The sequence below is a fragment of the Mustela nivalis genome, assembly GCF_964662115.1.
Source record: "Mustela nivalis genome assembly, chromosome: 1".
Lineage (NCBI taxonomy): Eukaryota > Metazoa > Chordata > Mammalia > Carnivora > Mustelidae > Mustela > Mustela nivalis.
In genome coordinates, this window is record NC_139020.1 from 74,185,066 (window position 1) to 74,200,069 (window position 15,004).

The following is a 15,004-nucleotide window of genomic DNA, read 5'->3' on the forward strand; positions in this document are numbered from 1 at the left end:
GAATATTAGGAAGCGGGGTCTTGGTGAGTAGGGATGCCTTAAAATCCTGCCAAAGATTTTTGCAGAATCCTTTTAAAATTGGGTACTTTTCGAACAAGAAGATCTTTAGTTACTAACAAGAGCCCAAACATGGCATGCTGAAAAGTCAGTGTCTTATTATTTTTTTCCTTCTTCATTAGGTCCTGACAGGACATCTCCACGAAATTTATTAAGTTATGAATTCTCAAGATTGGGCGGGCAGTTCCAGGGATAAATTGAATCCCACCAACCAAACTGAGGGCTACATAGTTTCAATCTTCTAACAAGATAGTGCTGGGGGCAGTAGACACACACTTTCTGGGAAACTGAAAGACTGAAAACTACCAAGAGAAGCAGGTGTTGGTGAATTTCTCTTCCATTCATCCACTAATGATCTACTTACCCCTCCTTTCTAGTAGAGTTTAGAGACTCACTGTTCAGAACAATTGAGGACATTTTTTATTTCTTTTAAAGATTTTATTTATTTGACAGAGAGACAGCCAGAGAGGGAACACAAGCAGGGGGAGTGGGCGAGAGAGAAGCAGGCTTCCCTGCTCCCCCAGCAGGGAGCCCAGCATCCTGGGATAATGACCTGAGCCAAAGGCAGAACTGAGCCACCCAGGACCCCGGAGGAAAGTTTCTTACTGCTATCCTACCCCACCATGTAAATGGAAACTCAGGGCGTCAGATCTTGAAATCTGGCCTCACCGAAGCTGCAGTTAGGCCTTATGGACCCTAGATAGTCACACTTGACTACCAAGTGGAGCTCTGTAAGTTCATGCCCTTCAGTCCCCGGGTCCCACGGCTTGGATGGCTTGGACGTGAGGCCTCCGCAGCCGGGCAGGCGCAGGCTCTCCCTCCCCGGGTCCGACCCCGACGGAGGTGCTTCTCTCTCCCGCAGATGATCTTCCCCGCGCTGGTGTTCTTGGGCCTGAAGAACAATGACTGCTGCGGGTGCTGTGGCAACGAGAGCTGTGGGAAGCGCTTCGCGGTAAGTTGCCAGGGGAAGTCGCCCCCGCGGGAATGACCCCGGGGTGCACCGCTCCCCGCTCCGCATCGTGGGTGTGGGGCCAAGTGAGCGACCCCAGGCGGTCACCAGCTCCAGGGGGCACTGGGGCATGGAGAAATATGGACATCTTGCTGGTGCAAAGTAACAGTAATAATAAAATGTAAACTACCATAGCCCCCATGAGCATCCTTTTAGCTTTTGCAAAGGGTCAGGGATGTCAGCACCAGAGAACTGGAGTCATGCTGTGTAAAGGATGCAGGCATGGAAGGCAGGGGTGAGGGCTGCAGCTCTCCCTCTGCCACTGAGAGGCCTCCAGACCCTGGGCAAGTCATTTCCCTTCTCTGGCCCTGAGTCATCTCATATATAAAGGGAGTGGGGCAGCATGACAGATGATAGCAGCCCCTCCTCAAAAGCCCCCTAAATTTCCCATCTACCCCACTGCCAGTTTCACTGTCTCAGTGCCCAGATTTTGCCTCAAGACTTCTGTTTCTTGTTTCATGCCTCTTTTAGGAGGTCAGCTAGAGAGATTTGGCATCACTCTCGCAGCCTGAGAAGTGGGGTCAGGTCCCATTTCTGCACCGGGGCAAGTCACTGTACTGCCCTCTGCCTCCCTTTTACTGGTCTTTAAAACAAGGACGTTGAACTAGATCAGAAGTTCCCAAATAAGGGACAAGCTCTGCTGGAGCACAGGTGCGCTGTACCTTTCAATAACATAGAAAGTTATTCCTTTGTCAATTCTCCTTCAATCCTTTTGATTTGAGCAAGAGAAACTCAAATTTTGCTGGAAAAAAGCCATCCCAAACCCCTCATATTCTCCCTTTCTAACAAAGGAAGAACACGTTTCAGGATCCCAGAACTCAAGCAACATCAACTAAAAATGCAATAAGACTGTATTATCTTTGTTAATGATTCTAGCACGCCACTCATAGTGGGGATATAAGTTAATAAGGAGGTGACTTAAAGAAAGATATTAAGAATTTGGGTACACTGTATGGCAAAAATGAAGAAGGATGAACTGGAATTACTGGCTGGCTAATGAATAAGGCTGTTCTTGCTCTAACTCCCCAAGGCTCAATTGTTCATCTAGGAGATTTGTGAACCCCAATAATGAATTATACAAACTTGCCTTAATTTCTAAAGGGAAGGTGTAGCCATCTGTTCCAAAATAGAATCATTTCTAACATTTCTTTCCCATTAGTATTTGCTCATTTGTTCAATCAAAAAATATTTGTCTGATCAAAAAATATTGATTGAGCACGTATGAAGGGCTGAAGCTAGTGTACTGGGCATACAGTTACTTTTTTTTTTTTAAGATTTTATTTATTTATTTGACAGAGAGAGATCACAGTAGGCAGAGAGGCAGGCAGAGAGAGAGGAAGGGAAGCAGGCTCCTGCTGAGCAGAGAGCCTGATGCGGGACTCGATCTCAGGACCCTGAGATCATGACCTGAGCCGAAGGCAGCAGCTTAACCCACTGAGCCACCCAGGCGCCCCGGTTACATTTTTTTATGTGCAAAGATCATTCAAAGAGAATGTTCTTACATTTTTTTAAAGATTTTATTTACTTATTTGACCGACAGAGAGGGACTCGATCCCAGGACCCTGAGATCATGACCTGAGCCAAAGGCAGAGGCTTAACCCACTGAGCCACCCAGGTGCCCTGTTCTTATATTTTTAACACCATCATGTGTCCCGAGTAAGCATGGATCATTTTTTAGCATTGATTATTATAACATATAAAAGCAGAGATGTAAAAGTTAACCACAATTTATTTGATATAGTTATGTAACATGTGTTTTATATATGATATTTTTATATAATTAATTATAAAGGAAAGGAAGACATCTATAACTCATTTGCCCTTTGAAATATAATCCTGTTATCCTCCTTTTGGAGAATAAGTTGAAGATGAGAATTTTTTTAAGATTTTATTCATTTATTCAACAGACAGGTCACAAGTAGTCAATGAGGCAGACAGAGAGAGGGGAGGAGGAAGCAGGTTCCCCACAGAGCAGAGAACCCGATGTGGGACTTGATCCCAGGACCCTGGGATCATGACCTGAGCTAAGGGCAGAGGCTTAACCACTGAGCCTCCCAGCCACCCCTGAAGATGAGAATTTGAAATAAAATTTAAAAATTGGCAATTAAGGAATTGGATGAAAAGGAAAAATGCCATTGCTTAGAAATCTAACAGCTCAGGGGCACCTGGGTGGCTCAGTTGGTTCAGTGTTTGCCTTCAGCTCAGATTGTGATATAGGGTCCTGGGATTGAGCTTCATGTTGAGCTCCCTGCTCTGTGGGGAGCGTGTTTCTCCCTCTCCCTCTGCTGTTCCCTCACCCTTGTGCTTTCTCGCTCTCTCTCTCTCTCTCCGTGCTGAGTAGAAGGCTCAGAATTAAAACAAGGGGTTTTGTTTGTTTATTTTTGTTTTGGGGTTTATACAGAACTACAAGGAAAAGGGAAATAATATTCAATGTATTGTACATAGTTTGTTTTTTAATTAGATTTATGTGAAGTTCCAAAGAAAAGCAGAAAAGTCATGTTTTTACAAGCTGAGTTAATCAAATCTGAACCATGTGGTCTTCCCAGTTCAAGTTGTCTGTCTGGGCTCCCTAACACCCCATGGAAGAGGTGCCCTTGGCTTGGTTTGAGGATGAATTCTCCAAACCATTGGTTGATCACCCGCAGAGCAGTGCCCATCAAAGGACCCACTCTGCCAGACCGTAAAACAAGGCAGCCAGCCACAGCCACTAGGTGGCCTGCAGAAGTTCTTGTTTTGGGGTTTGGTTCCTACTCAGCTGCCAACTTTTAAAAATGGAAAAATTTGGGGCACTTGGGTGGCTCAGTCATTAAGCATCTGCCTTCAGCCCAGATCATGATCCCAGGGTCCTGGGATGGAGCCCACATCAGGCTTCCTGCTCAGTAGGAAGCCTGCTTCTCCCTCTCCCACTCTCCCTGCTTGTGTTCCCTCTCTGGCTGTGTCTCTCTCTGTCAAATAAATAAATAAAATCTTAAAAAAAAAAAAAAAAAGGAGAAATTTTCAGAAGTATTTAGATATTCCACTTCTTTTTCAAAAAAATTCAAAATTGACCTGGGCCTGCATTTTGACACAGCGCTGGCCTGCGGTAGACAAGGCTGAGCCCTTTGTTTCGGGTCTCTGCCCTCCCCCTCAGGGCCGCTGAGCTCATGCCTCTGCTGAAGAGCTCTGTTTCCTTAACGTCCTGAGGCTCTGGAGCCCTAAGCAATAATCATTTTTAAAGAAAGGAATCTACAAACAATTTTTTCAGACCAAGAAGGAAAAGCTGCAGCATATTTTACTCAGTACTCTGATGCTGAAGATTCGAATTATTTTTCCAAAGCCTGGTGGCATTCCCCTCCAGGTGTTTAAGGACCATGGGGCTTCTGTGGAACACTGTTTGGAAAATCCAGCTGGGTACAAAGTCCTTTGAGGCAGACACACACTAGGCCAAGGGCTGTGGGACTACATCCTGTTCCTGTCTCCACAGCCTTGCTCTCGTTTGGTTCCTGGCCTCTCTCTCTCTCTCTCTCCCCTCCCTTCTTTGCTACACGTCTCTCAGGAATACTTTTCAGAAGTCAATTGCATCATTCTCTTCCCTTTCCCTGGGTCTACATAAAACTAGGGCATAATAATCGATAAAGAGTAGCAGCAGGATATGGTAATTGCAGAGATAAAGAAAGACAATGAGCTGGAAAAAATCTTGAGGTCACTGAACCAGTATTTCATGGTCAACCTAGAAGACGGAAGCCGCTCTCCTCTGAGGCAGAGCAAGCCAAAAGCCCAGCCTCAAGGTCTGCACTATTTTAAATAAATTAAGCTACATGAGGGCCCTGGGGTGGCTTAGTCGGTTAAGCATCTGCCTTCAGCTCAAGTCATGATCCCAGAGTCCTGGAATCAAGTCCTGCATCTGGCTCCCCACTCAGTGGGGAGTCTGCTTCTCCCTTTCTCTCTGCCCCTCCCCCCTGCCCATGCTAGCTCATGCTCTCTCTTTCAAATAAATAAATAAAATATTTTTTAAAAAATTAAGCTATACGAGAGCCCAGAAAGGGGACAGAAGCTTTGAGATGAGGGTGACCTCCAAAATGGGCTTTGGAAACCCACACCTGTGTTTGGGTCTCATCCTCTTCCTCCCCTACAAGAGGTTTTCAGTGGCCTCCTGGCAGTTTATCTTTGGAGGGGGAGGGTCAAGGTCTCTGGGCTTTAAAAACAAAAACAAAGCTATCGGAGTCCATAGAACAGCTAATTAATTTTAGCCACTCATTCATGTTATGTCTGTACTTTATTAAGAGCCTTTTGAAGACCTTGGCCTTGACTCAAAGGACTCTCTGATAATAGAACTGAAGGTAGTGCAGGCAGGCATTTCAGCATCCTTAAAGCATATCAGGTAGATAAAGGCGCACCCCACCCATAGGCAGGGCCGGATGGTTGACGGTCCTACTGCCAAGGAGGATCTTGTCACTTCTTAAATTAGTCGGTCACTAGAAGCACTTCTTCTGTGCCTGGCTCACCAGTGCCCCCTAGGGGCACCTCCTGTGAGAGCACTTCTGAAGTAAACCCTTCCTGAGACGGGAAGCACGGACTCTTGACATGATGGCCAGTTTGACGGGGATTCAAGAAAGACAGTTCTTTTGAAATAATAGATTCTCTTGAACGAAGAAATAAAATATGGGATCCTATTTCTTCACTAAATTTTTTTAGGCTTCAAAATCCTCTGCTATGAAATGGATGATAGGCACATGTCCCTTCACAAGACCGTCCGAGGGTGGGGGAAGCTGGTGCCAGCATTAGAGTAAACAAAAGGGGAGAGGAACACCAGGGGGCTGGGCAGTGAGGACACATAGATCCTCCATAAATGCTTGTGGAATGAATGAAGCAAATGAACGCTCAAGAGGGATTTCAGGTGATTTCCAAACTGATACTATCTGGCCCAACTCTCTAACACCAGCCCTTTGAGTTAGGCATTAAACTGCCCGTTTTGTACATAGGGAAACTGAGGTGCAGGCAAGTTAAGTTTCTGATGGCTGCAACCCACCCCATGTCCCCCAGTCCTCTCCCTTTCCCAAGCCTGGCCAAGGCCAAAAATACAGAACATTAACATCCCAAGGGGGGAAAAAAAATGCTTCAGGTAATACTTGTATATCTCAGGATAATTGTTAAGGAGGAACCATCATGCCCATCAGAGATGTTTCCCTGACATGTTGCTACTACCCAAGTCTCTGAAAGCTATGTCCCCAAACCTCCCAGGTTTCTTCCCTTCCCAGGCCCCTGTGCCTCTGCCATCTGGCTCAGCCAACTCCACACGCCTCTGACCAAGAACACTGAGTGAGCTGTGGCAGAGCTAGGGTCCAATCCCACAGCCTCTAATCTCCAGAACCTGGCAAAGTGGAAGGTTTTAAAGCTGACAAATGCTGAAATCGAGGACATTTTAATCTCCTTTTTCTGGGGAAGTGTTTCCAGCATACACATAAACCCATTTCTTTAGCTATGGGAACGGAATGTGTGTGCTGGGAGTCGACCTGTTATTTTTCTGCCCAGTGTTATGATCTCGGTATTTGTGGAAAGTAAGAGTGTGTGAGGGTATGATAATAAAAATATTACAATGTAATAATGACATTGATCGAGGGCTTGCTAATGTCATGGGAAATTACCCAAAACTTAGAAGTAGGCAAAAGAAGTTTCTGGGTATCCTATCAGGGAAGTACTAGGCACTATCTAATAGCCTACCCCACCCGGGGGTTATCTGATCTTGGAGAGATAGGTACTTTGGATTCCCTGTTTACTATTTATTAGGCTAGCTTACATATTATGATCTCCCTGGGCAGGTACTTTTTATTGAGCCTTGTCTTTAAAAAGAGGAACAGGAGATCTTAGAAAGATGAACTTACCGTGGTCAAAGGGAGGAAGCAAGACTCAGACCCAGATCAATCTGCCTGTAACCCGCGCCCTTGACCACTGCACAGCAGAGCCCCCTCTTTACTGTTTATTCATCCAGGCCAGGGAAAGTGTTACCAGGGAAGCCTCACAGTCCTGACTCTAAAATCTGGCAACCATTCTCTCTAAAGTTTACCTCTATTCCCAATTTTGTGTCTCCTTCCAGAGATTTTCCAGGCCTTTTGCCTGTTTACTTCAAATAACACCTAATTTGAGTGTCTACCCTCACATGTTCAGCTTGGTTTCAATAATTTTACTTTTTTTCCCCAATTAGCATATAGTGTGGTATTAGCTTCAGAGGTTCAATAACTTTACTTTTAAAGATTTTATTTATTTATTTGTCAGAGAGAGAGAGCACAAGCAGCAGGAGCAGCAGGCAGAGGGGGAGGCAGGCTCCCCACTGAGTAGGGAGCTAGATGCGGGCCTCGAACCAGGGACCCTGGGATCATAACCTGAGCTGAAGGCAGACACTTAACTGACTGAGCCACCCAGATGCCCCAACAACTTTGCTTTCAACATGAAAAATTTTTTTATCATGAAACCCATCATAAAGTTATTCCAGAGTGATAATATCTGAGGAGTGAATTTGATTATTTTTTAAGACTTCTGAATGTGGAATTACTGAAAGCAAAGTGACATATACTTTGCTTCCTGTGGTTCATCCGTTCTGGGAAAGTTATGAAAAATCAGTTTGGGTTGCTTGTTTTCTTCATTTTAATGCAAGTTATTTCAAATCTAGATACAAAATCAGAACATGCCACCTGTAGCTTCCTGAAGTTGTAACTTGATTCCACGTTTCCTTCAGACAGTTTTGTAAAGAAATAAAACACTATTGATTCAGTTGACAGTCACTGTGTTCCTGTCTCCTAACCATAGTAACCATAGTCATAAATTCAGTGCAGACTAGATCCATGCATTCTTTAAACTTTTACTACCAAAAATCAGTTTTCAAATATTCTAGACTATGCTGTCCGGTGTGGATAGCCACTGTTCTCATGGGGCTATTGAGTGGTAGAATGTGGCAGACCTAAATTAAGATATATCATAAGTCAAAAATGCACACCAGATTTCAAAGAATTAGTGCAAAAAATGGAAGCTATCTTATGAGTAATTTTTATATTGATTATATGTTGATATAATTTTTTAATATGTTGAGTTAAAATATATTAACATTAATCTCAGAGTTTTTGGTTTTGGGGGTTTGTTTTTGTTTTTCCTTTTTAAATAGGTAGTTACTGGAAAGTGTTAAATTACATATATGGCTCTCATTAAAATTCCATTGGACAGTACTGGTCTAGAGGGGCTTGCAATGGGGACTCATTGTAAAGGGAATATTATCCAGTTGATATTTTATGTTAACCTGTTTTTTCATTTACTCAGACTTTCCTAACACGAAGAATGTGTATGTTTGTATTTGCTTTCTGTATCTTTAAATATTTGCCTGCTAAAACGTTCCAGGAGTGATATTTAAAATCCTTTACTCAGCTTCCACAGCAGGAATAGCATGAGTCAGATTTCTCCTCTCACTACCAGTCAGCAGATGTTGAAATCCTGGGTCATTTTAGCTGAGGGGACCTTCTAGACCTGCTCTCCCGCCTTCTTGTGTTTTCCACAGGAAGCTGAGGCCAGAGAGGTAGGGGCCTCTCTGATGCTGAGGGCTAGAACACTGGTCTCTTCAGACTTCCCAACTGCCTTCCTGGAAATACAGTCTTTCCCAATTTTAGATACTTTTGTATTCTTAGTTGGTAGCTTAATGATTCCTGACTAGCAATTAGAACTCAAAATCAGAATGTCAAATAAACAGGGGCACCTGGGTGGCTCAGTGGGTTAAGCCGCTGCCTTCAACTCAGGTCATGATCTCAGGGTCCTGGGATTGAGTCCCGCATCAGGCTCTCTGCTTGGCAGGGAGCCTGCTTCCACTTCTCTCTCTCTGTCTGCCTCTCTGCCTACTTGTGTTCTCTCTCTGTCAAATAAATAAATAAAATCTTTAAAAAAAAAAAAAAAAGAATGTCAAGTAAACAAAAACTGGGTTTCTTTCTTATGTATTTTTTTATTTTTGTGAAAGAACCCATGCCATTCAAACTACTACTCACCTCACAGGTGTTGTTGAGAGGATTAAATGAAATAAAGCATGTAAGATTATCGAGGAAGGGAGCTAGCTATTTCTATTAGCTAAAAAGTGAGATGATTGCCTTGGATGGCTTTTGAGATATTTTTCACAAAAATTAATTATAAGAATATTTAATCACTGATTTAGTGGAAATTCTGACTTTTGAAGACTTTTAACCAGTTTTAAGATGTCAGAGACTTTTCATCATAGAATCCGTTTTTCTTTTTTTTTTTTTTTCAAAGATTTTATTTATTTATTTGACAGACAGAGATCATAGATAGTCAGAAAGGCAGGCAGAGAGGGAGGAGGAAGCAGGCTCCCTCCTGAGCAGAGAGCCCAACTCGGGGCTCAATCCTTGGACCCTGGGATTATGACCTGAGCCAAAGGCAGAGGCTTTAATGCACTGAGCCACCCAGGTGCCCCAGAATTCATTTTTCATTGAGACAATTCAGTCTGTTACAAAGAACTGCATGTCAACAAATGTTTCCAGACCATGTGCAGCCTCACTCTGAAAGGACAAGAGGTAACATTAGAAGAAACTGCCCTGAGTGTAAGTTTTCAGTTGCTGTACTAGAACATTCTGGCCATTCCTATAGTTGTGTCGCCTGTGTCTAACTCAACAGGGTATTTGGTTGGAGCATGGAGGTAGCTCAGAGACAGAGAACCAGCTAGATAAACTGTCACTAAGAATTAGAGCAGTAATTCCCCAAGTGTGTTCTTGCAAGAACGCATGGAAAAAAGTTATAGATTCCAATGAGATTGGAAAACTCTGTAAATCACCATATTTACCCAAACAAAAGGCAAAACTGAATATAAAACTATCTCTTGTGGTGCCTGGGTGGCTCAGATAGTTAAGCGTCTGCCTTTGGCTCAGGTCCCGATCCAGGGTCCTGGGATCAAGTCCTGCATCGGGCTCCCTGATGGTCAAAGAGCCTGCTTCTCCTTCTCCCTCTACTACTCTACCTGCTTGTGCTCTCTCGATCTCTCTGTCAAATAAATAAAATCTTTTAAAAAGAAACAAACAACTATCTCTTATTCTCCCATAAAGAAGTTTCAAAAAAAGCTCTTTGACTGACATTAATATACAAACTTTGAATGCCATCCACATATTTTAATCACATTTCATAAAATTTTAATACAGTGATCTTGAAGTAAGATGTTTCCCCCACTCATTTATTTTTAAGTGTATTCATGCTTTTTTGACATCTATGTCTCTGCTACTGCTAAAGATTCCTTTTGAGCCATCAAAAGTTTCCCATAGTACATCTTCTCTTCTCTCCCATGAAGTTTGGATACAACATATGGCGCTGTCTATGGAAATTTCACTCAGTTCACAAATCTCAGTTCACAAAAGACAAAGGAAGTATTTGAACACTACTCTTGCAGTTACGTGTAATGATCCCCACAATTGTAAACACTAGGTGTGCTCATTCAGAATGCCCTTTAAAAGTATCATTTATTATAACATTCAGAAGTAGAAATAATAAGGTCTAGTTTCCTAGAATAATTAATACATCTTTGTTCAGAAAGCTTTCTTTCTTTCTTAAGATTTTATTTATTTATTTGACTCAGAGAGAGAGAGATCACTAGTAGGCAGAGAGGCAGGCAGAGAGAAGGGGGGAAGCAGGCTCCCGCTGAGAGAGAGCCCGATGCAGGGCTCCATCCCAGGACCCTGGGACCATGACCTGAGCCAAAGGCAGAGGCTTAACCCACTGAGCCACCCAGGCGCCCCCAGAAAGCTTTCTTTAAACCATTCTTTCAGCTAACATTAGCTGGGCTGTTCCTGACTAATGCCTTCCTCCTGCAGTACTCAGTTGTTCCAAATAAAGTGTTGAGGGAAGTGCCCTCTTGCCTGGTAGATAAAATAAGGACTCAGCTCTAAGGCAATTCCCTCACTTTTTAGAGGTGTTCTGAGAGCTAATAAGTTTGTGTATATTCCAGAATACATACTGTATCCTCTTCTTGGAGGCTCATAGACTTGAGCATGTCACAAAGAGTTTTAGGAGTTAAACAGGAGTGAAACCCATTTAGCTTGATAGACCAGCAATTTTCAAAATCATTCAACTAGACATCTTTTGGAGAAGATATTGCCTGTTCTAACATGATAAACTGGCCAACATTTTCATTTGCTTCTGACCTAGATTATATTCACAAATGTTCCTAATGGTGAGAATGGACTAGACACAAAAATGAAGGGAAAAATTTAAATAACGAGTAACATGAAACCATGGTCTTTGAAAACATCCAACAAGTAGTTACCCAGTGCCTTTGAAAAGGTAGGAAGGAGAAAAACCATATAGATGGTGGTAAGGATAAAGCAATGTCCTATCTTCAGATAACTTGCCCATGAGTGCAAGGAGCTCATGCTGTGGTTCAGGGGAAGACAGACATAAAACGGTATATAGGAATGCATTGTGGGAGTTGTGCTATAGTAGAAGTTTATATAGTCCAGGGTACTGGGGTTAAGAGATGAAGAAGGGGACAGTTTGACATAAGAAGTCAGACAAGGCTACATGAGGCGCCCAGAGCGAGAGCTCAGTCTTGGAAAGTTACACCAAAAATACATTAATATAGGATTTGAAAACAAATACAGCTGAAGTGGAACTCCATTATTACACAGATTCCAACTGGCAGGCGCTGTCAGGTTCTCTCCACCCCCAAACCCACCCCCGCCCCACCCTCCTACCCAAATATATTCTGTGATAAGATTGTTAGTAATACACAGAAGCGGGGGAGCGGAAGTACCTGCCATTTAGCTTAGGTTAGCACATCTAATTTTCAACAGACCTTTGGTCAGGCTTTATCATGCCCATTTATAAATAGGAAGACTAGGATCCTGGGGACGCGTCCCTAACGCAGTCACCACACAGAGAAAAGCTGCAAAGCTGTGACCGGAGCCTGAGCCTGCCGACTTCTAAACTCTTGTGCTTTGTGCCACACCTTCATGGGACCAATGTGAGAGAGGTGATCGTTTTCCACCTCCATTTCCAAAATTATGAATGTTTCTATGCTACCCTCTAATGACTATTCAGAATGGACATTGCCTTTCTGAGCCTGATTGCTTTGCTGATTTGTTTTGAGGGAGTTAGCCCGGATGGGCTTTAGGATTTTTCCTGCCTTTCATAGTCTATAATTCTATTTTGCTTTCATAATTACAAAAAGAAAGATACTAGTACCATCTATGTCTTACTAATTAATCCCTGTCATACAAAGATATTTAAAAGAACTTAAGTTTGGGGGCTTGTTAACCCAAAGAGAAAACTTTCGGAGGGTAGAAGGAGTGGAGAGATGTAACATATGAAATATAAAATATCTTCAGCTTTTTAAAGGCTGCTACCACATGGAAGAGAAGCACTTAAACTCTTGACCTTGAGAAATGGAACTGGGCCCAGGAGGAGAATTCCAGGACCTCTGCTCTTCCTCCTGAGCAGAGCCTACCAATGACATAGGACCCTGCTATGGCTTAGCTTAAATGAGATGACTAGACCAAAAAATTTTAAGGTCATTTCCAATTCTAAAAATCTTTGGTGCCATAAGAGGCTGGCTTTTCAGGGCACCTGGGTGGCTCAGTCAGTTAAGCATCTACCTTTGGCTCTGGTCATGATCCTGGGGCCCTGGGTTCAAGTCCCGCATTGGGGGACTTGCTCAGCTAGGAGCTTGCTTCTCCCTCTCTCTCTCTGTCTGCTGCTCCTCCTGCTTGTCCACTCTTCTCTCTCTGTCGAATAAATAAATAAAATCTTTTAAAAAAATCTGTCTATTCCTCAAAAAGTTGAAATAGAGGTACCCTATGATCCAGCAATTGCTCTACTGGGTTTTTACCCTAAAGATACAAATGCAGTGATCTGAAGGGGCACGTGCACCCAAATGTTTATAGCAGCAATGTCCACAATAGCCAAACTATGGAAATAACCTAGATGTCCATCAACAGATGAATGGATAAAGAAGAAGAGGTATATAAATATATAAATATATATACACACACATACACACACAATGGAATACTATGCAGCCATCAAAAGAAATAAAAATCTTCCCATTTGTGATGACGTGGATGGAACAAGAGGGTATTATGCTTAGCAAAATAAGTCAATCAGAGAAAGACAGCTATCATATGATCTCCCTGATATGAGGAAGTAGAGATGCAACATCAGGGGTTTGGGGTGTAGGAAAAGAATAAATGAAACAAGATGGGATCAGGAGGGAGACAAACCATAAGAGACCCTTAATGTCACAAAACAAACTGAGGGTTGCCAGGGTGGGGGGGAGATGGTGGGGGGGTTATGGACATTGGGGAGGGTATGTGCTATGGTGAGTGCTGTGAAGTGTGTAAACCTGGCGATTCACAGACCTGTATCCCTGGCGCTAATAATACATTATATGTTTATTAAAAAATTATAAAGAAAAAAGAAAATCACAACATTAAAAATGTATTTTTTAAAAAAAAAATCTGTCTAAATAGGCTGGCCTTTCATATTAGCCCTGAGAAGGAGGGAGATTAGGAGGAGAGTCTTTTCTTAATAAAGTTAAAAACCATGGTTCCAAGGGATCAACCAGAACTAGCATGTCAGCCATCCATGAGCAAGAAAAGATATGGGGATGGGGAAGAGAAGGGGACACAAGATACCAAAATTCCTTCTGGGAGACCCCACTGGCCCCACCTACTATGAAGACTGCTCTTACCTCTAACTTCCCTGGAGTCCCCATGGTCAACAACAGTCAGGTGTGCTGGGGGTAACCTCGGGAACACTTAAGAACCTGCCTGTCTCTCTCCTTCTCTTTCAGATGTTCACCTCCACAATATTTGCTGTGATTGGATTCTTGGGTGCTGGATATTCATTCGTCATCTCCGCCATCTCAATCAACAAGGGTCCTAAGTGTCTCATGGGCAACAGCACATGGGGCTACCCCTTCCACGAAGGGTAAGGTACATCCTGCAATGCCCTGTGTCCCCACAAGGGGCACAGGCAGGTAAATGGCCCAAGGGGAGCCCTGCACAGGTCCCATCCCCTTCTTCTGACGAGTCTCAGGCGCCTTACTCTTCTGAGGAGTAAGGCAGAGCCGGAGTGTGGCAGGAGAGAAGTTGCCCAAGATCTCACCTCTCATTGAGCTTTCGGCATCAGATGCCAGGAGACATAACAAGAGAGGGTGCTTCAGCTGGCCTGAGAGAAGGAGGTCTGCAGGGCCACGACCAACACTCAGACATTTATAAGCAGCAACACGAGGCAGCTCGTAATATTAGTAAACAGAACATGGTGGCATCCTCTGAAAATCTTATAACAGAAAACAAGAATGACTACCCAGTAACAGGGCGCAAAGGCTTTCACTAACACCCCAAATGCTCTCCGACCAAAGAACTTTTTAAGGTGCGAGTTTATGGAAAATGACAGGGAAGATACTGCAGATCCTTCAGGAGAATTCATGTCAGCAGAACACATTAAAATACTGCTTCATATTTTCATGGAACTTTGCAGTTGATAAAGAACTTCTTTCCTCCCCAATTTATAATTTACTCCTTTCAGCACCCCTAAGAGGTTGTAAGTTTAGTAAGGTTTAGTAAGCCAAGGCAGGCGTACTAAATTTGGCTTGCTCAAACTCACACGGGTGGTTGAAGGCAGAAGGCAGCTCCAACTCGTGTCTTCTGACTTTGAGTTCTAGTCTTTCTGTATTACGCACCCTTCTGTCCACAGACTGCACAGTCTAGTGCAGTAGCCAGTAGCCATATGTACCTGTTCAAACTTTAATTCATTTACATGAAATAAAGTTAAAAATTTCTCAATCAACTAGCCATATTTCAAGGACCAGCAGCTATACGTGTCTAGTAGCAATTGCATCGACACTCACAGATACAGGGCATTTCCATCATCACCAATGGTCTACAAGGCAGCGCTGCACCAGCCTCCAACCTCCGGGAGGGCTGGAAC

At 43.3% G+C, this 15,004-nt stretch overlaps 1 protein-coding gene across 1 annotated transcript in view; it reads left to right on the forward strand.

Annotated features, from left to right (window-relative positions):
• TM4SF4 (transmembrane 4 L six family member 4) overlaps positions 1-15,004 on the forward strand; it is a 48,405-nt gene that overhangs the window by 21,525 nt on the left and 11,876 nt on the right. The window contains exons 2-3 of the mRNA XM_082682321.1: positions 920-1,009; positions 13,866-14,002. Of these exons, the coding sequence (XP_082538447.1) occupies positions 920-1,009; positions 13,866-14,002 (227 nt within the window). The remainder of the gene's footprint in view (positions 1-919; positions 1,010-13,865; positions 14,003-15,004) is intronic.